Source organism: Rhinoraja longicauda, chromosome 4 (genome assembly GCF_053455715.1).
Source record: "Rhinoraja longicauda isolate Sanriku21f chromosome 4, sRhiLon1.1, whole genome shotgun sequence".
NCBI lineage: Eukaryota > Metazoa > Chordata > Chondrichthyes > Rajiformes > Arhynchobatidae > Rhinoraja > Rhinoraja longicauda.
In genome coordinates, this window is record NC_135956.1 from 69,482,604 (window position 1) to 69,505,396 (window position 22,793).

At 51.6% G+C, this 22,793-nt stretch overlaps 1 protein-coding gene across 9 annotated transcripts in view; it reads right to left on the reverse strand.

Annotated features, from left to right (window-relative positions):
- Nucleotides 1–22,793, reverse strand: part of kctd1 (potassium channel tetramerization domain containing 1) — a 77,382-nt gene that overhangs the window by 27,627 nt on the left and 26,962 nt on the right. For 2 of the 9 annotated variants that reach the window (XM_078398018.1, XM_078398014.1), the window contains exon 1: nucleotides 19,526–19,647. The exons of 3 other annotated variants lie outside the window; for them this stretch is intronic. Coding sequence is in view for 1 of the 6 variants with exons in the window: in XM_078398009.1 (XP_078254135.1) it covers nucleotides 12,052–12,886; nucleotides 19,526–20,577 (1,887 nt within the window). In the remaining 5 variants the exon portion in view is untranslated. Of the gene's footprint in view, nucleotides 1–7,979; nucleotides 8,002–12,051; nucleotides 12,887–19,525; nucleotides 20,703–22,793 lie in introns of those variants that run through there. 4 more of the 9 variants (XM_078398009.1, XM_078398011.1, XM_078398012.1 and 1 more) reach the window with 4 other exon arrangements.

Here is a 22,793-nt window from a genome sequence, read left to right on the forward strand (position 1 = left end):
AGTTCCAGAGACAAACTCCAATGTCCACATTGGGGTAGAGGTGTTGCTCATGGAAGGACCGTTCAGAAGCCTGATAACAGAGGGGAAGAAGCTGTCCCTGAGTCTGGTGGTGCGCACTTTCAAGCTTCTGCCGGACCGAAGTGGGGAGAAGAAGGAATGACCGGGGTGGGACAAGTCTTTGATTATGTTGGCTGCTTGTGCCTCCAAAATAATTAAGAGTTGAAATGGAGGGTAAGATGTGGGAAGAAGAAACTTCAAGAGTCAAGAGTGTTTAATTGTCATATATACCAAAGCACAACTATGAAATTCTTGCTTGCAGCAGCATAACAGGTCTATAACCATGCATAAATAACATAATAAACAAGAAAGGTTAATAAATTGTTAATTTTCAACTCGTATAGAAACAAAATTGGGTGGTGGGTGTATGGAACGAGCTGCCAGAGGAGGTAGTTGAGGCAGGGACTATTGTAATGTTTAAGGAACAATTAGGCAGGTATATGGATAGGGCAGGTTTAGAGGGATGTGGGCCAAACGCAGGCAGGTGGGACTAGTGTAGATGGGGCATGTTGGTCAGTGTGGGCAAGTTGGGCCAAAGGGCCTGTTTCCACGTTGTATGACTGTATGACTTGTCGTGTTCAAGAGCTTGATGGTTGTTGGGAAGAAGCTGTTCCTGAATCTGGAGGTCACGGTTTTCAGACTCCTGTACCTTCTTCCCGATGGCAAGAGTGAAATGAGAGCGTGGCCAGGGTGATGTGGGTCTCTGATGATGCCACCTGCCTTTTTGAGGCAGTGACTCCTTTGGATCCCTTTGATGGTGGAGAACAAATGCTAGCACAGACTTGAAGAGCTGCGTGGACTGCGTCCGTCCCTTGTCACAGATTTTTTGGGGTATCTGTGCATAACCTCATCTGCTGTCATCAACCCCTCTGTAGATTTGATGCAAGTCCACAGATGGCTGGGATGTTTAGTTTAGTTTAGAGATACAGCGCCGAAACAGGCCCTTTGATCCACTGAGTCCGTGCCAGCCAGTGATCCCTGCACACCATCACTATCCTACACACACGAGGGACAGTTTAAATTTTACCAAGCCAATTAGCCTACAAACTTGTACATCTTTAGATCGTGGGGGGAAACCAGAACTCCCGGAGAAAACTCACGCAGGTCAGGGGACGAGGTACAAACTCCGTATAGACAACACCCGTAGTCAGGATCAGACTCGTGTCCCTGGTTCTGCAAAGGCAGCAACTCTACTGATGTGCCACCGTGCTTTGCACAAAATGTCTCCAGTCCTGTGTACGTGTGTATGTTTTATTTTAAAATGCCCTACAGATTACCTATATGCCTTTGGGCTCAGAAAGAGAATGAATTTGAAATCCTGGAATGCACATGAATCCCCAGCTTTGCAATTGTTACAAGTTACAGGCAGACATAATGAAAAATAAATGTGATTTTTTCATGATTAGAAGACAACGGCTCCTGCAAAAATAAAATGCAGGTTGAGTTGCTGTCTGATTAAAAAACTCTCTTACTGGGGTATTATAATGTACACAAATCCAAGGCACTTTGAACATCACCCTAGGACGCAGGGGAGGAAACCAGCGGAAACGCAGAGTGTGCACTGTACAATTCCCTGCAAAATCCTCGTTCAAACATTCGCTTGGAAGACAAATTGCCATCCCTGACTCTATTTCTCGCTATCCCCTCCGGTGAATTCCAGCACTATCAGATAGCAAGGAAGGCGACCATTTGAAAACAGCCAGTAAAACAATTAATAGCCTCCAGTTTTATTTGAATTAGAGAGGGTTTTTGAAGAAAAAAAAAATGCAAATTCTCTCCTCAAATCTAATTTCACAGTAAATTCAGATGACACATAAATAGGACACAGAGAAAATGCTCCTGAAAGAGGTGAAACTACTGTGGTCTTGTTTTGTGGGGGCAATGCTTAGCTTAAACAAGGTCATACAGCCATGGAGCCTTACTGCAGGGAAACAGGCCCTTCGGCCCAAATTGCTGACCAAGATGCTCCATCTACGCTAGTCCCACCTGCCCCTGTTTGGCCCATATACTTCTAAACCTTTCCAATCCATGCACCTGTCCAAATGTCTTTTAAATGTTATCCCTCTCCTCCACTCTCCTATCAGGCAAAAAGTAGAGAAGAGCGAAAACGCACATTCCAATGAGAGTTTCTTCCCAATCAGGCAACTGGACCATCCTGTCAGCAACTAGAGAGCGGTCCTGACATACCACCTACCTCATTGGGGACCCTCGGACTATCTTTAATCAGACATTACAGGACTTTATCTTGCACAAAATGTTGTTCCCTTTATCCTGTATCTGTACACGGTGGACAGCTTGATTATAATCACGTAGAGTCTTTTCACTGACTGGTTAGCATGCAATGATAAAGCTTCTCACTGTACCTTGGTACAGATGACAATAAACTAAACTTTAAAAAAAACTAAACTAATGTTATAGTTATAGTACCTGCCTCAACTACCTCCTCTGGCAGCTCGTTCCACACACCCACCAGCCTCTGAGCAGAAAAGTTGCACCAACTTTCCCTCTCACCTTAACCCTCTATCCTCTGGTTCATACCATACCTTCTTCCCGATGGTAGCAGCGAGATGAGAGAATGGCCATGGTGGTGTGGGTTGATGATGCTGGCTGCCTTTTTGATCCCGTCAGTGGGGAATAAAAAGCTAGCACAGACTTGAAGGGCTGAATGGACTGTGTCCATCCCTTAGCATGATTATTAGGGGAGGAGGGGGGGCATTTGTGCACAACTTCATCTACTGCTTCCACTTGCATTCACCCTATTTGTGTGTAGGAAAGAACTGCAGATGTTGGTTTAAATCAAAGGTAGACACAAAATGCTAGAGTAACTCAGCAGGACAGGCAGCATCTGTGGAGAGAAGGAATGGGTGACGTTTCGGGACGAGACCCTTCTTCAGACTGAAGACGGGTCTCGACTCGAAACGTCACCCATTCCTTCTCCCCAGAGATGCTGCCTGTCGCCCCGAGTTACTCCAGCATTTTGTGTTCACCCTATTTATTACTCTCATGATATCCTGCTACAGACCATCACAAGCAAGGAACCCAAACTCATATCTTCCCATCAAGAACAAAATCAAACTAAAGCACGGATTTAAAAGATAAACGTTAGCAAGACAGTGGCACAGTGGCGTAGCGGTAGTTGGTGCCTTATAGCGGGTTGAATCGTGACCACGGGTGTTGTCTGTATGGAGTTTGTACGTTCTCCCTGTGACCGTGTGGGTTTTCCCTGGTTGCTCCGGTTTCCTCCCACACTCCAAAGACGTACAGGTGTGTTGGTTAATTTGGCTTTAGTAAAAATTGTAAAATTGTCCCTTGTGTGTAAGATATTGCTGGTGTGCGGGGATTGCTGGTCGGCGCAGACTCGGTGGGCCGAAGGGGCCTGTTTCCACGCTGTATCTCTAGACTAAACTGAACACAGCAGCATTGTCACTTTGGAGGGCGCTTTAGTCATGGGTAGACCCCCCCCAGGTTTCTCATTACTAGTCGGAGAGAGGGAGAGGAGAGTAATGAGTGCCTCGGGGTACGAGCGGTAACGACAAGACTGCTGGAGTTTGATGCTGCTGTATTATTGATATACACAGTCAATGACGGCTTAGCCTAAGTGTTAATGGAATACTTCAGCAGGTCAATAATTCAGAGTGCGGCTCATTTCAAAACAGGGCGAGAACATGGATCGGTTAAAGGTGGGTGGCACTGATGCGTTTAAGAGGAAGCAGGATCATGACACAAGGACGGCACGGAGGCGCAGCGGTAGAGTTGCTGTCTTACTGCGCCAGAGACTTGGGTTCGATCCAGACCACGGGTGCTGTCTGTAAGGAGTTTGTACACTCTCCCTGCGTCCGCGTGGGTTTTCTCCGGGCGTTCCGGTTTTCTCCCACACTCCAAAGACGTACAAGTTTGTAGGTTAACTGGCTTCGGTGAAATTGTAAATTGTCCCAAGGGAAGTTGGACTAGTGGTAGTGTACGGGGTGATCACAGATCGGCGTGGACTTGGTGGGCCGAAGGGCCAGTTTCCACCCTGTATCTCTAAAATCTGAAGTCAAAAGAAGGCAGTTGGGACAGGTGCTATCAAGAGTCAAAAGTGGCTTATTGTCATATGTCCCAAAACCGAACAATGAAATTCGTACTTGCAGCAACACAACAGAATGTGTAGCAAGGAACTGCAGATGCTGGTTTATACCGAAGATATTCACAAAATTCTGAAGTAACTCAGCCAGTCAAGCAACATGTCTGGAGTGGATGTGACAGTGGGATAACATAGAACTAGTGTGAACGGGTGACCGATGGTCAGCGTGGACTCAGTGGGCCAAAGGGCCTGTTTCCATGCTGTATTTTCCAATCTATTAATCGATTCAATCTTAGCGTGTAGCTGGCTCGTGCAATGCACGAGCGAATAGATTAGAAGAGACAAGAGTGTTTAATTGTCATATGCACCGGAACTAAAACAATGAAATTCTTCCTTGCTGCAGCTTTACAGGCACTTTAAGGCAACAAAATAAATATACAATTAATTATTCTAGGCTAATTATAGCCTAGGCTAATAATTAAAAAATTTCAGGCTTGGACTTCATTAGTTGGCGTAGAGGAGGATGAGAGATGATTTTATAGAGGTGTATAAGATCATGAGGGGAATAGATAGAGTGAATGGACAGAGTCTTTTACCCAGAGTAGGGGAATCATGAACCAAAGGACATAGGCTTCAGATGAGAGGGGAAAGATTTAATGGAAACCTGAGGGGCAACCTTTTCACACAATGGGTGGTGGGTGTATGGAACGAGCTGCCAAAGGAGGTAGTCGAGGCAGGTACTATCATAACGTCTTAAAGATATTTGGATAGGTACTTGGATAGGAAACATGTAGAGGGATATGGACCAAACTCGGGCAGATGAGACTAGTGTAGATGGGACATCTTGGTCAACATGCGTAAGGACCTGTTTCCGTTCCGAATGACTATGACTTTGAGAATTATTCTTGGTAGACCAGACTTAAGTACATAGTGCAGCCTCAGTCGTGCCAAGTCAGTAGTGGTTCAGTGCTGAGGTAGGGTTGTGGTTAGTGTTGCACACTGTTCAAGAGCTTGATGGTTATTGGGAAGAAGCTGTCCTTGAACCTGGAGGTCACGGTTCTCAGGTTCCTGTACCTTCTTGCTGATGGTAGCAGTGAGATGAGAGCGTGGCCAAGGTGGTGTGGGTCTTTGATGAGATTGTCTGCCTTCTTGAGGCAGCACCTCCGGTAGATCCCTTCGATGGTGGGGAGGTCAGTACCCGTGATGGAACAGCGGGAATTTACAGGGAAATAAGTGGGGGAAACGACATTAACAGGATTGTGCTGTGAGCTGATGTAGACCTGAGAGGCCAAGTGGCATACTCCTATGTTAGAAGGAACACTTTAAACTTTAGAGACACAGCACGGAAACAGGTTCTTCGGCCCATCAAGTCCGCGCTGACCAGTGATCACCCTGTGCACTAGCACTATCGTACACACTAGGGACAATTTACAATTTTTACCAATGTCGTTTAACCTACAAACTTGCACGTCTGGAGGAAACTGCCACACCCAGAGGAAATCCATGCGGTCACAGGTAGAACGTGAAAACTCAACACAGACAGCAGCCGACATCAGGATTGAAGATGGGTCTCTGGTGCTTTGAGGCAGCAGCTCTACCTGCTGCACCACTGTGCCAGCCAAATAGTTAATATACTAATAATTAGTATGGGTTGAAATTCTCTGGTCAGGCATTCTGAACTCCAGTACTCTAGAACGCTCGGTCCACCAAGTCCTGCTGCATCTCCCAGTTGCTAACCATTTACACGCCCCTTCCCATTCCCACACTGATCCTTCTCTCCTGGGCTTCCTCCATTGCCAGAGTGAGGCCACATGTGAACTGGAGGAACAGCACCTCATATTCTCCTTGGGCAGCTTACAACCCAGCAATATGAATGCTGAATTCTCCAATTTCAGGTAACCCCACAACCACGGGCGGTGGTGTTGGTGGAGACGGCCGCGGGAGGCCCCACAGCAGCCAGGCGAGCGAGCGGATCGAGCGCAGCCTGCGGTAGAAGGAGCCGATGGCATCGCACTGGGCCAGGCTGACCCCTACTTCATACATCCAGCACCACCAGAACACTGGGCCTTAAAGTGCGATACTATAAGAACTGCAGATCCTCGGGCCAAGATCGGACTTTGCAGACACTTAGAAGTTGCAAGATGGCGCTGGAACGTGGCGACTCTCTGCGTGCTGTTCCAGCAGAGGATCTATTGTACTCATGAAAATACGATTTCATCATATCTCTGTACATATGACAATAATAAACTAATCTAAATTAGACTGTGCGTGGGTAGGAACTGCAGATGCTAGTTTACACCGAAGATGGACACAATGCTGGAGTAACTCAGCGGGTCATAAGGTCATGTGACAGGATAGAATTAGGCCATTTGGCCCATCAAGTCTACTCTGCCATTCAATTATGGCTGATCTATCTCTCCCTCCTAACCCCATTCTCCTGCCTTCTCCCCATAACCTCCAACGTCTGTACTAATCAAGAATCTATCTATCTCTGCCTTAAAAATATCCACTGACTTGGCCTCCACAGCTGTCTGTGGCTAGGAATTCCACAGATTCACTATCCACAAGGAGCATCTCTGGAGAAAAGCAATAGGTGACATTTCGGGTCGAGACTATTCTTCAGACAAAGTCAGGGGAGAGGGAAACTAGAGATATGAAAATGTACGAAGAACAAATGAATGAAAGGTGTGAAAAGAACAAATCAAAGCCAGCATCGATGATCAAGGAAAAGTGGAGCCCACAATGGTCCATTGTTGGCTGTGGAGAAGGTGATAACGAGTTACACGAACAGTGAAACTAGTAGAACAGCTATGGTGGGGGAGGGATGGAGAGAGAGGGAATGCAAGGATTACTTGAAGTTAGAGAAATCAATATTCATACCGCTGGGTTGGAAGCTGCCCAAGTGAAATATGAGACAGTGCCCCTGGTTTTAGGCACCCCAACCAGATGATATATTGACTTTCTATCCACCTATTAACTCCAAAATTAGGTGAATTTAAGGTGAGATGGGAAAGATTTAATAGGTACCTGAGGGGCAATGTTTTCACTGAGAAGGTGGTGAGTATTTGGAACGAGCTGCCAAAGGAGGTAGTTGAGGCAGATACTGTAACTATTTAAGACACTTGGACAGGTATATAGATTTTAGTTTAGTTTAGTTCATTGTAAGGTATACTGAAGTACAGTGAAAAGCTTTGTTGCGTGCTAACCAGTCAGCTAACTAGATAGGAAAAGGCAATCTCATCTTTGCACCAACCTTATTTCAAAACTAACACTTTGTTGAAATAATAACCTGCTGGTTTATGCTGGGGAGCTGCTAATGCTGGCTATGTGCACTAGGTACGCAGAGAAAAATAGACAAGACAGCGCTTGACAGAGAGAGAGGGAGGGAGAATAGGAGAGAGAGAGGGAGAATAGGAGAGGGGGAGAGGGAGAATAGGAGAGAGAGAGAGGGAGAATAGGAGAGGGGGAGAGGGAGGGGGAGGGGGAGAGGGAGGGGGAGAGGGAGAGGGAGAGGGAGAGGGAGAGGGAGAGGGAGAGGGAGAGGGAGAGGGAGAGGGAGAGGGAGAGGGAGAGGGAGAGGGAGAGGGAGAGGGAGAGGGAGAGGGAGAGGGAGAGGGAGAGGGAGAGGGAGAGGGAGAGGGAGAGGGAGAGGGAGAGGGAGTATCTGTCTGGTGAGTTACAGTATTTGTTAGGTCCCACTCACCTCTGATCAGCGGTGAAGGTGATTCTAAGGGATATTCAGCTGTAAATTGCAACACCCCTGAAGAATATAACTGTCAGGCAAATAACATACACGACTGCCCTCATTTCTCATCCCCTGGGTCTCTTCATTCCTCTAACTTCCACCAGCCCTACAAACCTCTGGTGTCCCTGCGTTCCACTGACTATCGCCTCTCCATCCACTCCTACGTTTATTGCTCCACATTTGATGAACGCGGATTTCATTTCGTAAACCTCTTTATCCTGCTTCCTCCCACATTCTGCAAAGCCAATGTCTTTGATCTAAAGGCAGACATAAAAAAAGCTGGAGTAATTCAGTGGGTCAGGCAGTTTCTCTGGAGAAAAGGAATAGGCGACGGTTTGGGTCGAAACCCTTCTTCAGACTGTGTCGGGGAGAGGGAAACGAGAGATATCAAAAAGGTACAGAGAACAAATGAATGAAAGAGATGCAAAAGGACAAATCAAAGCCAGATCAAGGAAAAGTGGAGCCCACAAAGTAGAGCCCACAATGGTCCATTGCTGTGGAGAAAGTGATAACGAGTGACACAAACAGTGCAACTAAGTAGGACGACAGTGAAAGTAGAACAGTGACTTGGGGGGGGGGGGGGGGGGGAAAGAACGGAGAGCGAGGGTCACGAAGTTAAATAAATCAATATTCATACCATTGGGTTGTAAGCTGCCCAAGCAAAATACGAGGTGCTCTTCCTCCAATTTGCATTTGGCCTCACCCTGGCAGTGGAGGAGGCCCAGGACCGAAAGGTTAGTGAGAGATATCAGTAATACTTGTTAACTCGGTAATCCAGAGTTTAGAACCTGGATAGTTGACGCCGATGCTGGATTGATGAAAATCATGGTTATGTAAGGGGCCACTGTGGATAGTGTGGTCAATGATGGGCTGAAGAAGGGTCTCGACCTGAAACGTCACCCATTCCTCCTCTCCAGAGATGCTGCCTGTCCGGCTGAGTTACTCCACCATCTTGTGTCTACCGAAAGGTCGGTAATGGAATTGGAAGGGGAGTTGGCGGCACGGTAGCGCAGCGGTAGAGTTGCTGCTTTACAGCGAATGCAGCGCCGGAGACTCAGGTTCGATCCTGACTACGGGCGCTGCACTGTAAGGAGTTTGTACGTTCTCCCCGTGACCTGCGTGGGTTTTCTCCGAGATCTTCGGTTTCCTCCCACACTCCAAAGATGTACAGGTATGTAGGTTAATTGGCTGGGTAGATGTAAAAATTGTCCCTAGTGGGTGTAGGATAGTGTTAATGTACGGGGATCACTGGGCGGCACGGACTTGGTGGGCCGAAAAGGCCTGTTTCCGGCTGTATATATATGATATGATATGATAAAGTGCTTGGCAACTGGGAGATCGCGTAGACCAAAGCGGACTGAAACGATCGCGCAGTAGGAGTCCACACCGAGAACAGCGGATACAGAAGGCGAGGTTGGAGGAGGCGCAAGGTAAAAGCTTTGTCCACCTACCCGAATATAGTCCACATCTAAATCTTTCCCAAGCACATGATCCTTACCTTCTTCGTATCTCTCTACCTGTGTTAGTGCCACATTTAAGAGTTATACAGCTCAGAAATAGGCCCATCGGCTCACTATGTCCAATTCCATTTAGCAACAGAAGATACACACCAAGTGCTGGAGTAACTCAGGGGGTCAGGCAGCATCTTGAACAAAAGAGAGAATAGTCACCCCTCCATTCCCTTCACAGATGATCCATGCCCCACGCAGTTCCTCCAGCACTTGTTTAGCTCCAGATTCCAGCATTCTGCAGTTCTTGTGTCTTTCTTCTCCATGTCTCACGCAATTTTATAAACTTTTATAAACTTCTATCAGCTCTCCCCTCAGTCTCCGAATCTAGAGAAAACAATCCAGGTTTGTGCAACCTCTCTTGAAGAAGGGTCCCAACCCGAATCATCACCTATTCCTTTTCGCCAGAGATGCTGTCTGTCCCGCTGAGTTACTCCAGCAATTTGTGTGTCCCTCTCCTAGTCATAGTTACGGAGTCCTACAGCACGGAGATGGGCCCTACGGCCCAGCTCATTAATGCGCACCAAGGTACCCCTTGTAGCTAATACCATCTAATCCAGACATCAGTCGAAAATGGTGGCATGCCACAGGTGCTTACAGTGAAGAACTTAGAACACATCTGGAAGAAATGAACTTGCATTTACATTACACCACTCACTGTTCAGTAAACCCAAAATGTTTCACAGCTGTGCCTCACTGTAGCATTGCAGCTAATTTGCAAACAGCAAATTCCTAAAAAAAAGCACCGTAATACTGATCAAAGACAGCTTCACAGAAGCAAGATGACAGGTGACAAGGGAATTATATTTTGCCAGAGTGAAGCAATTCCTTGCACAGAAATTATGGTTGTCTTCTTAATAAGAACAGTAAAATGCACAGTAAAGCTTCGATGCGAGGTACTAGGGGCAGCATGGTGACGCAGGGGTAGAGTTGCTGCTTTACAGTGCCAAAGACCCAGGTTCAATCCTAACTAGAGGCGCTGTATGGTGTTTGTACGTTCTCCCCGTGACCGCGTGGGTTTCCTCCGGGTGCTCTGGTTTCCTTCCCTACTCCAAAGATGTACTGGTTTGTAGGTTAATTGTCTTCTGTAAATTGTCCTTGGTGTGTAGAATAGTGTTAGTGTACAGGGTGATTGCTGGTCGGCACGGACTCAGTGGGCCGAAGGGCCTGTTTCTGTGCTGTATCTCTAAAGTTTAAAGTAAACTGCAGATGTTGGAATCTTGCATAGAACACAAAGTGCTGGAGGAACTCAGCAGATCACACAGCATCTCTGGAGGTCATGGATACACTATATTTTGGGTCGTGATTCTGCTTCAGACTTAGAGAAGGAGAACTTCTTAAAGGTAGAGCACAATCTCTTCCTATAGCTCAAGCACTTGAGTCCTGGCAACATCCTCGTAAATCTTCTCTGCACTTTTTCAACAAAAAGTATTTATGTATCTTATTATCTGATTTGATTGGCTAGCATGCAAAACAAAGTTCTTCACTGTACCTCTGTACACATGAAAATTATAGACCTAAACCGTCCTTATGGCCATGCTAATTATTAAATCAATGTTATTACCCACCTCACCTCACCTCACCTCACACCAAGGAACGCCTTGATATACCTCTACCTTCCATTAAAATTAGAGGGACAACTGTGTTCTAAAATGTTTTCTCCCTCAAGTGATGATGGCAGAAAGTACTCTTTCCCTAAAAAAGACACAAAAAACTGGAGTAACCCAGCGGGTCAAAAACTGGAGTAACCCAGTGGGTCAGGCAGCATCTCTGGAGAGAAGGAATAGGTGACTTTTCAGGTGGAAACCCTTCTTTAGACTAAAAATGTACAGCACAGGAACAAGCCGTTCAGTCCACAATGTCCTTGACCGAACATGATGTCAAGTTAAACTAACCCCTTTGCCCGGTATAAAATTATAAAAGGACAAGACAAGCTGGTTGCAGGAAAAATGTTCCCAATGTTGGGGGAGTCCAGAACCAGGGGACACAGTCTAAGAATAGAGGGGAGGCCATTTAAAACTGAGGTGTGAAGAAAGTTTTTCACCCAGAGAATTGTGAATTTGTGGAATTCTCTGCCACAGAAGGCAGTGGAGGCCAATTCACTGGATGAATTTAAAAGAGAGTTAGAGCTCTAGGGGGCTAATGGAATTAAGGGATATGGGCACAGGTTACTGATTGTAGATGATCAGCCATGATCACAATGAATGGCGGTGCTGGCTCGAAGGGCCAAATGGCCCCCTCCTGCACCTATTTTCTACGTTTCTATGAGATGTCTAAGTTGTAATATGAAATGGGGATACAAGGAACTGCAGATGTTGGTTTACAAAAGAAGACACAAAGTGCTGGAGTAACTCAACCGGTTCAGATGCTGCCCGACGTGCTGAGTTACCCAACACTATCCTTGACAATGTTCCCAAACTTTCTGTCAAAAACGTTTCAAGCCAAACTAATACCCTCCAACACCGTCAAAAAGATAAGTAAAAGCCAAAAAACGGAATGAAACAATTTATACACACGATCGCCCTAAAATGGGTATATTTGTTCACCTACTAAATTACTTCAAAATGCAGTCAGTGACTTTGGTAACAATCTAGATCTGTCACAGATTTTGTTTTTAATATGAAAGTTGGCTTGAAAACTCAGCTGACCCGTCAAAAGCGGTGAGCACCGAGCATTACCTGGCTAGTCGATATGGTTATTGATGTATTGGCTCCAAGGAGGTCACCAGATTCGGGAAGCATGGATTCCTGTGAGCCGTTGCCAGGCGGAATCACCTTCTGGGAATCTGCGGGATCGGAGGAACGGATGCATAGTCTCTTTGGCGGACGCCTCGCGTTGTGTGACGAGACGGGCTGATAAAGGGTGGGAGTCGCGGTTTGCTCCACTTTCGTCCCCACTACCCCTCCACCGAGGTCCTGCCCGGCGCAAGGGCACGGTCGCTGGGGATGCGGACGGGAACCGTGAGTGTTTTGGGGAGATCTACGAGGCACCAGCCTGTTGCCAATGCCTGCAATGCTGCTCAGGGTGGCAATGGAGATGGCTCCTATGCAGTGGTTGGTGTAAGTCTTGGAAAGTTTGGCAGCTTTGGACAGCATCTGCATCCGGGTACCCAACAGATTTTTCCCAATGGCTTTGTTCTCAAACCAGGCCGTGTCACTTTCGCTGCAGTGGTCTCTAGGTCTTTGAAAGAACGCCTTACAGAGAGGGTTACGCTTTGAGACGTACTTAACAAAACTGGCGTACGGGCAGAACTCCGTGCCAGTCTCGTACATTCTCTTCTTGCTCCACATCGCCATGCGGGATTTATGGTGCGGTCCACAGGCTTTATAGTAGACATATCTTCTACCATCCTCGTCCGTGGCCAAGCCAAAAGAGTCCTCCTCCAGTTCCCTCTGGTTCTCCCGTCCCCTCGTGCAGAAGTACATACAGATCTCGAACCACACCTTATTGAGCAATCCAAAGGGAGTATTCGAGTCGAGGCTGCATGAAGTGTAGAGTTTCCTCAAGTCGCACCTGGTGATAGGGATGTCACGATATGATTTGTCTTGACGACATGATACAGTAACGTTTTGGGAGAGAAAAATAAAAAATAAAGAGTACGATTTTGTTGGCTTTCGTAAAAAGGGCGGCACAGTGGGGCAGCTGTAGTTACTGCCTCACAGCTCCAGAGACCCCAGTTAGATCCTGACCTTGGGTTTCTGTCTGTACGGAGTTTGCACGTTCTCCCCATGACCGCGTGGGTGTCCGGGTTCCTCCCACACTCCAAACGTCTACAGGTTTGTAGGCTAATTGGCTTCAGTAAAAATGGTGTCCCTCGTGTGTAGGGTAGTGCTAGTGTATGAGGTGCTCGCTGGGCGGCACGGACTCGGTGTGCCGAAGGGCCTGTTTCCACACTGTACCTCTAAAGTACTGAAGTCATACAAAGGCGACACAGTGGTGCAGCAGGTAGAGCCGCTGCCTCTCAGTGCAAGAGATCGTCCTCGGGTGCTGTCTGAGTGGAGTTTGCTCGGTCTCGTTGTGACTGTGTGGGTTTTCTCCGGGTACTAAAATTTGTCTTAATGATACAGTATGGATACAGTCTCTTCAACCCACCACTAAGGAAAAATGTACTGACACCAATTAACCTACAAACCCGCCCGTCTTTTGGATGTCGTAGGAAGCCGGAGAACCCGGAAGAAACCCACGCTGTCACCGTGAGAACGTACAAACTCCGCATACACACACACACACACACACACACACACACACAGAGACAGCGCCCCAGGTCTGGATTGAACCTGGGTGTCTGGCACTCGGCGGTAGCATCTCTACCAAACTGCACCACTTCTCAAACTTAGTTTCAACTTCTCATGAATCGGAAACCAGTCTGAGGTAAAAATACCACAACTTGGCCAGTCTTGCCACAACTTTCAATTTTACCAGCTGCGCCACTGTGTCACACCTGTCCTGCTTTCTTCTGTGAAAATTATTCCACTATTAATAACCAGAATAGGGTAACTTCAACAATTCTCTCCGGAAAATACAGTGCATCATCTGACACTCTTGACTGATATCCACAGCTGTATCCCACCTGAGTTTTTACAGATACAGTTCAGAACCTTTCTTTTGGCAGATTGTTGGCAAAAATGCATTCATGCTCCAAAATCTGTGTGGTGGGGACGGGGGTGAGAATCGGGAGAAGAGGCAAGTTAGGCTTTGAGAAATATTTTGCAGTGGAGCTGTAGATACAAGAAACTGCAGGTGCTGGTTTACAAAAAAAAGGCACAGAGTGCTGAAGTAACGAGCAATTTGCCAGGACTCGAGGGCCTGGGCGATAGGGAGAGGTTGGGTAGGCTAGGGCTTTATTCCTTGGAGCGCAGGAGGATGAGGGGTGGTCTTATACAGGTGTGCAAGATCATGAGGGGAATAGACAGTATAGATTTATAGATAGATAGTGCAAATAGATAGTATCTGTCTTTAGACAGGATAAATGCAATCTTTTACCCAGAGTAGGGGAATCAAGAACCTGCACCTTTTTCCCCACACAGAGGGTGTTGGATATATAGAACAAGCTGCCTGAGCTGCCAACCTAAAACACATTTCGATAGTTACACATCAATAGGAATGTTTTAGAGGGATATGGCCCAAATGTGGGCAGGTGGGATCAGTGTAGATGGGCCACGTTGGTCAGCATTGGCAAGTTGGGCTGAAGGGCCTGTTTCTATGTGGTGTGACTTTATGATTCTATATCTCAGCGGGTCGGACAGCATCACTGGAGAACGTGGAGAGATGGCATTTCTAATATGGACCCTTCTTCAGAGAACCTGATGGAGGTTGGGGGGGGGTAAGCTGGACAAAGCCTGGTGAGTGATAGGTGGATGCAGACAGGCAGTGTTGAAAACGCAATACGGAACGTTGAAAAGAGATTCCTGGCCTCAGTGGTAGAAGCCCCTTTTATTATGGGGTCATGGTGGCATAACAGTGGAGTATTATTAAGCCAGGCCGACCCCTACCTCATCGATCTAGTGTCGCCAGGACCATGAGCCTTAAAGTGAAATATTTAAGAAACTGCATATCTCCTTGGGCCAAGATCAAACTTTTCAGAGACTTGGAAGTTGCAAGTTGGCACCAGAAATGATGACTCTCGGCATACTGTTCGAGAGAATGTAGAAAGGAACTGCAGGTGCTGGTATATACAGAAGATAGACACAAAGTGCTGGAGTAACTTAGCGGGTTAGGCAGCACCTCTAGAGAAAAAGGATGGGTGACCGTGATGGGACAAGTCTTTGATTATGTTGGCTGCTTTCCTGAGGCAGCCTGAAGTGTAGATGGAGTCGATAGTGGGGAGTCTGGTCTGTGTGATGGACTGGGCTACATCACAACTCTGCAATTTCTTGCGGTCTTGGGCTGAGCTGTTCCCAAACCAAGCTGTGATGCAAGCCGACAGTATGCTTTCTATGGTGCAAGTATAGCATAGAAAGCATACCGAACGATTTGACTGGATAGCATACAGAACAAGCATAAAAACTATATCTCTGTACACATAACAATAAACTAACTAACTAAAATCATGGCACTACACTGATTGTCTAAGTTTGCTAGTCATGATGGGAGAATTAGGTATCAGAATATGTACTGAATTACCCAATTTTAGGCAACTTACAAACCACAGAAAGGTACTCAAATAGCTTCACTGATTTATATTAAGTTCAAACTAGGCCAAAGTTAACTTCCAAGTACTTTACTCCCATAAACAATCTGAATTCTATGTGTAGGAAGGAACAGTAGATGGTGGTTTATACTGAAGATAGACACAAAGTGCCGGAGTAACTCAGCGGGTCAGGCAGCATCTCTGGAGAAAAAAGAATGGGTGACGTTTTGGGTAAGGACCCTTCTTCAGACTCTCGACCTGAAACGTCAATACCACCCACAAACGGCAATACCACCCACTTTTGTATCATCTGCAAACTTGCTAATCTTGCCTTGTACGTTCTCATCCAAATCATTGATATAGACGACAAACAGTAACAGGGCCAGCATCCATTTCTGAGGCACACCACTATTCATCAGGCCTCTAGATCGAAAAGCAACCTCGGTGAGTTACTGAGTTACTCCAGCACTTTGTGTTTATATTCATTCACAATTCTATCCTCCACTTTCCCATTTCTGGCAAGAAGGGTCTTAAGTAAATGTAAACATGTTTGGAGTTCCGCTATAGGGTACAGATTACCCAAAATATTTAAGCTCTGGCTATTTATTAATGTTTCACTCTTACTTGTTGGCAGATAAAGCAAACTGGTAGGAGTTCCCAGTCTAATGTAAAAACACAGTAATCTTACCAAAGCCATCCCGAATTAGATTGAGCTTAGTCCACGGATCATAGTGGACGTTGTGTATGCATCGTGTAACTAATGAAAGGCTCGGCTCAAATGAAAACAATGGGCAGCACAGTGGTAGAGTTGCTGCCTTGCAGCGCCAGAGACCCGGGTTCGATCCTGACCACGGGTGCTGTCAGTACGGAGTTTGTATGTTCTCTCTGTGACCGCGTGGGTTTTCTCCGGGTGCTCCAGTTTCCTCCCACATTTCAAAGATGTACAGGTTTGTAGGCTAATTGGCTTCGGTTAAGACTGTAAAATGTTCCTCGTGTGTAGGAAATGCTAGTGTACGGGGTGATCGCTGGTCGGTTTGGACTCGGTGGGTCGAAAGGTCTGTTTCTGTGCTGTATCTCTAAAGTCTAAAAGTGAAAATACACAGGAGGAGGGGTTGAAATGAAAGAGAGACCAGCTGAGAAATTCAGGTCCAGCCTCGATGTGTCAGAATCAATGTGATTCTCCCCCAAGACGCGAGTTAAGTTTACTGCGTGCCATAAAAAGTTAGGTAGATAGGTAGGTAGTGGTGTGTCTGTCTTTGTGTGCGTGCGTGCGTGTTTGTCTCTCTTTTCCTTGTATAAAACAAGGGCATCTCACCTGGTTGAGTTATCATCATGTACACACCATTCTGCAGCAGGGAAGTGCTTGTACAAAACAATTCCCCACCACTACCCCTATGCAGGAAAGGGAAACAGGTGCAGACACAAGGAATTGCAGGTGTTAGAATCTCGAGCAAAACACAAAGTGCTGGAGGAACACAGCAGGTCAGGCAGCAGCTGTGGAGGAAAATAGGTAATGTTTTGGGTCGAGGCCCTTCTTCAGACTCAAGATCTCAGTCTGAAGAAAGGGCCCCGGGCTGAAACGCCGTCTGTCCATTTCCCTCCACAGAAGCTGCCTGACATAGAAAATAGGTGCAGGAGTAGGCCATTCGGCCCTTTGAGCCAGCACCACCATTCAATATGTGCAGGAAAATAACTGCAGATGCTGGTACAAATCGAAGGTATCACAAAATGCTGGAGTAACTCAGCAGGTCAGGCAGCATCTAGGAGAGAGGGAATGGATGACATTTCTGGTCGAGACCCTTCTTCAGACCTTCTTCAGTCTGAAGAAGGGTATCGACCCGAAACATCACCCATTCACTCTCTCCTAGACACAGCCTGACCTGCTGAGTTACTCCAGCATTTTGTGATACCTCCATTCAATATGATCATGGCTCATCATCCAAAATCAGTAACCCGTTCCTGGTTTCTCCCCATATCTCTTGATTCCATTAGCCCTAAGAGCTAAATCTAACTCTCTCTTGAAAACAAGAGAACCCGTTCTCCTGACCCGCTGAGTTCCTCCAACACGTTGTGAAACTGGCTGCAGGACTGGTTGTGTGGATGTGTGAAGTCCCAGCTAAGTGAAGAACTCTGGGGGAAGGAACGGAGGGCAAGGGGGCTGGGGATGGGGGGGCAGGAGATGGGGGGCTGGGGATGGGGGCTGGGGATGGGGGGGTGGAGAGGGGGGGCTGGAGAGGGGGGGGCTGGAGATGGGGGGCTGGAGATGGGGGGCTGGAGATGGGGGGCTGGAGATGGGGGGCTGGAGATGGGGGGCTGGAGATGGGGGGCTGGAGATGGGGGGCTGGAGATGGGGGGCTGGAGATGGGAAGTCAGGGGGTCTTGGGCGAAGGGGGCAGGGTGGCTAAGGGGATGGGGCATCGGCTAAGACATGGACAGGGACTATGAGCAATGGGGGCAGGGGGCAAGGGGGGCATGGGGCATTGGCTTACTTTTGGGCAGTTGCGGGGGCAACAACGGGGGCAAGAGCTGGGAATGGGGCAAAGGGGCTGGAGATAGGGTAAGGGCACATGGGCAAGGGACGATAGGGGAAGTGTTGGGATCGGGTGAAGGGGCAATGTGACAGTCAAAGGGGGCAGGAGAATGGGCAAGGGCACATGGGCAAAGGTGAAGGGGCAAAGGAATCGAGGCAGGGGCAGTGCAAGGGGCAATGGCTCGCTCTTCAGGGGAGGTTTGGATTGGGTGAAGGTGCAATGGAACAGGGCCAAAGGAGGCCAGGGTATATGGGCAAGGAGGCATTGGGACAGGGGCAAAGAGGCAGGAGGCAGTGCAATGGGGCAATGGTTCACAGTTGGGCTAGTGTAAAGGGGGCAAGGGAATGACAGTCCAGATCTGAGATTTGGGCAAATGGGGCAGGAGAAAGGGTAAGGGCCAGGGGAGAAGGGGCCAAGGGGAGGGAGAAGGGGGCAAGGGGAGAAGGGGGCAATGGGGTCAGGTGGCGATGAGGGGCAAGGGACAAAGGGGAAAGAGTTGGTACAGGGATGAAGGGGGTTATGGGACAGGAGCCAAGGGGCAGGTAAAAAGGTGAGGGTATATGGGCAGGGGCAAAGGAATGGGAGCAAGAGCTGGCATGGGGCAAAGGGGCATGAGCCAGGGGCAGTGCAAGGGGCAATGGCTCGCACTTGGGCAGGGGTGAAAGGGGCTATGGACAGGGGGCAAGAGTAGGGAATGGGCCAGAGGGAGCAGAAGGAAGGTTTAGGGCAAGGTCTGAAGAGTGATGAAGGGGCACAAGGGGGGGGGGGGGGGGGAGGGGCGAAGGGGGAAAGAATTGGGATGGGGTGAATGGGGCAATGGAACAGGGGTCGAGGGGTGCAATGGAACGGGGGCAGAGGCAGGAGGTAGTGCAAAGGGGCAATGGCTTGAACTTGGGCAAGAGTGATGGGGAGAGAGCTGGGAATGGGGACAAAGGGACAGGAGTGGGGGGCAAGAACACTGGCAAAGATGAAGGGGGCAAAAAATGGTGCAAGAGAAGGGGTAAGGGCACGGGCAAGGGACGAAGATGGGAAAATGGACAGAGTCAAAGAGAGATGGGGCACATGGGCAAAGGTGCAAGAGCTGGGAATGGGGCAAAGGGACAGGAGTGGGGGGCAAGAACACTGGCAAAGATGAAGGGGGCAAAACATGGGGCAAGAGAAGGGGTAGGAGCAAGAGAACGGGTAAGGGCATGGGCAAGGGGCAAAGGGAGTAGGGGCACATGGACAAAGAGCTGGGAATGGGGCAAAGGGATAGGAGTGGGGGCAAGAACACTGGCAAAAACGAAGGGGGCAAAACATGGGGCAAGCGAAGGGGTAAGGGCATGGGCAAGGGGCAAAGATGGGAAAATGGGCAAGGGGCAAAGATGGGAAAATGGACAGAGGCTAAGAGAGGCTGGGGAAATGGCACATGGACATAGGTGCAAGAGCTGGGAATGGGGCAAGCGCACTTGGAAGAGGGGCGATGGGGCGATGGGGCAGCACCGCCCGTACCTGGTGATGGCTTGTTTCTGGATGACGGGCCCGGCTCCCTGCTCCTCGAGTTTGCGGATGACGGCGGCCAGCGCAAGGTTGGCGCTGCGGAGCTCGGGGTCCTTGGTGAGGTCGAGGGTGCGGCAGTGTGGCGGCTGGTTGAGGTGTCGGTTGAGAGAGCTGCGGATGCTGATGAGGGACGACTTGCTGTACACCTGGCCGCTCTTGGACCGCGCCTCGGCGTAGAAGGAGCGCAGCGCCCGGCACAGCCCCGCCTTGTCGAGCCGTTCAAAGTCGGGCCTCTCCTCCCGCTCGCTCAGGTAGTCCCGGAATATCTTCACAGCGTAGCGGGTGGCCAGCCGCGTGTTGTGGCTCCTCCGCCCGCCCCCCGCAAACCCAAGACCGGGGCCGGGCGGACACTGCCCGTCCGGACCTGGACCCGGGCCTGGACCCGCCGCAAACCCGGCGCCGGGCGGACACTTCCCCGCGGACAGAGCCTCCCGCTGCCCGACCGCTCCCGCTCCCGCTCCGCCCGGACCCGGGTTTGGTCCAGTTGTGCCCGGATTTGGTCCCGTTACTCCCGCTCCTGGTCCCGTTGCGCCCGGGCTTAGTCCCGTTACGCCCACTCCTGGTCCCGTTGCGCCCGGGCTTAGTCCCGTTACGCCCGGGTCTGGTCCCGTTACACCCACTCCTGGTCCCGTTGCGCCCGGGCTTAGTCCCGTTGCGCCCGGGTCTGGTCCCGTTACACCCACTCCTGGTCCCGTTGCGCCCGGGTCTGGTCCCGTTGCGCCCGTTTGCGGGCCCTCTCCGGCCGCCGCTCCCGGTTTCACCGCCATTCCGCCCGGGCTTGGCCCCGTTCCGCCCGGTTGCAGTCCTCTTCCACCCGGCTGAGGTCCAGTCGCGCCCGTTCGCGGTCCCGCTCCGCCCGGAGGCTGCCCCGGTCCAGGCCCCGGAGCGCCCGGCAGATGCTGCGCTCCTCCCGGCCGTTGACTCGACCCTGTCCCCGCTCCCGCTCCTGTCCCCGGTCCCGGTTCCGCTCCGTCCTGCCGCCCGCTACCGGCCACTCGCGCCATGTTGTGGCTGTGCTGTGCTGTGCTGTACTGTGCCGGGACGGGACGGACGCATGCGCTGCGGTTGGGCCGGGAGGAGGGAGGCAGAGCCCGGGACACCCGCAGCCCCTCACCCCGGCCCGGTCACCCCCTCACCCCGGCCCGGTCACCCCCCTCACCCCGGCCCGGTCACCCCCTCACCCCGGCCCGGTCACCCCCTCACCCCGGCCCGGTCACCCCCTCACCCCGGCCCGGTCACCCCCTCACCCCGGCCCGGTCACCCCCTCACCCCGGCCCGGTCACCCCCTCACCCCGGCCCAGCCCCTCACCCCGGCCCGGTCACCCCCTCACCCCGGCCCGGTCACCCCCTCACCCCGGCCCGGTCACCCCCTCACCCCGGCCCGGTCACCCCCACACCCCGGCCCGGTCACCCCCACACCCCGGCCCGGTCACCCCCACACCCCGGCCCGGTCACCCCCCTCACCCCGGCCCGGTCACCCCCACACCCCGGCCCGGTCACCCCCACACCCCGGCCCGGTCACCCCCTCACCCCGGCCCGGTCACCCCCACACCCCGGCCCGGTCACCCCCTCACCCCGGCCCGGTCACCCCCACACCCCGGCCTGGTCACCCCCCTCACCCCGGCCCGGTCACCCCCTCACCCCGGCCCGGTCACCCCCTCACCCCGGCCCGGCCCAGACCCTCACCCCGGCCCGGTCACCCCCTCACCCCGGCCTGGTCACCCCCTCACCCCGGCCCGGCCCCTCACCCCGGCCTGGTCACCCCCCTCACCCCGGCCCGGCCCCTCACCCCGGCCCGGTCACCCCCTCACCCCGGCCCGGCCCAGACCCTCACCCCGGCCCGGTCACCCCCTCACCCCGGCCCGGCCCAGACCCTCACCCCGGCCCGGCCCAGACCCTCACCCCGGCCTGGTCACCCCCTCACCCCGGCCCGGTCACCCCCTCACCCCGGCCCGGCCCAGACCCTCACCCCGGCCTGGTCACCCCCTCACCCCGGCCCGGTCACCCCCTCACCCCGGCCCGGCCCAGACCCTCACCCCGGCCCGGTCACCCCCTCACCCCGGCCCGGCCCAGACCCTCACCCCGGCCCGGCCCAGACCCTCACCCCGGCCTGGTCACCCCCTCACCCCGGCCCGGCCCAGACCCTCACCCCGGCCCGGCCCAGACCCTCACCCCGGCCCGGCCCAGACCCTCACCCCGGCCTGGTCACCCCCTCACCCCGGCCCGGCCCAGACCCTCACCCCGGCCTGGTCACCCCCTCACCCCGGCCCGGTCACCCCGGCCCGGCCCAGACCCTCACCCCGGCCTGGTCACCCCCTCACCCCGGCCCGGTCACCCCCTCACCCCGGCCCGGTCACCCCCTCACCCCGGCCCAGCCCAGACCCTCACCCGGCCCGGTCACCCCGGCCCAGACCCTCACCCGGCCCGGTCACCCCCTCACCCCGGCCCGGTCACCCCCTCACCTCGGCCCGTCCCGGCTCAGCCCCCTCACCCCGGCCCGGTCCCTCACCCCGCTGCTGCTCCCACACCGGGCCCTGTCACCCCGCTGCTGCCGCCTCACGCCAGCCCAGTCACCCCGCTCCCACCGGCGGGGAGCTCCCTGCCCACTCCTGCTCTGCGCTGCCCGGTGGAGAAACACCCGCCCGTACCTCTCCTCTCTTTTACTAGCGCCTCTCTCTCTCTCTCTCTCTCTCTCTCTCTCCCACACCCCCGTCTCCCCCTTTCTCTCTCTCACACTCCTCCCTCTCCTTCTTTACCTCTTCATCTCTATCTTCCCCTCCCACACTCTTTCTCCTCTCTGACCACTCCCTCCCCATCTCTCTCCTTCCTCCCTCTCTCCCTACTCTTCCCCTCTATCCACCCTCTCTCTCCCTTCTTACCCCACTCTGTCTTCCCCCTCTTGCTCTATCTCTCCTTCTGTCTATCCTCTTTTCCCCACACACACCCTCTCTTTCTCCCCCTCCTGTCTCCCCTCTCTATCACCTCACCCCCTCTGCCCACCTCTCTCCATCTCACCTCCTCTCCATGCCCCTCCAAACTCAGTTACGCACCCCACCGTATCACCACAATACTCCCACCCTCCACCCTCGTCCAGACTGTCCCATTGCCCCTTGACAACTCCCTCCCCACCTTCCCCATCCGTCACCTCTCAGTGTGACTTGTGCCTGATTCAATACACATCCCTCCCCCCTCTCTCCTCCCCCTCACACCCTCTAGCCAA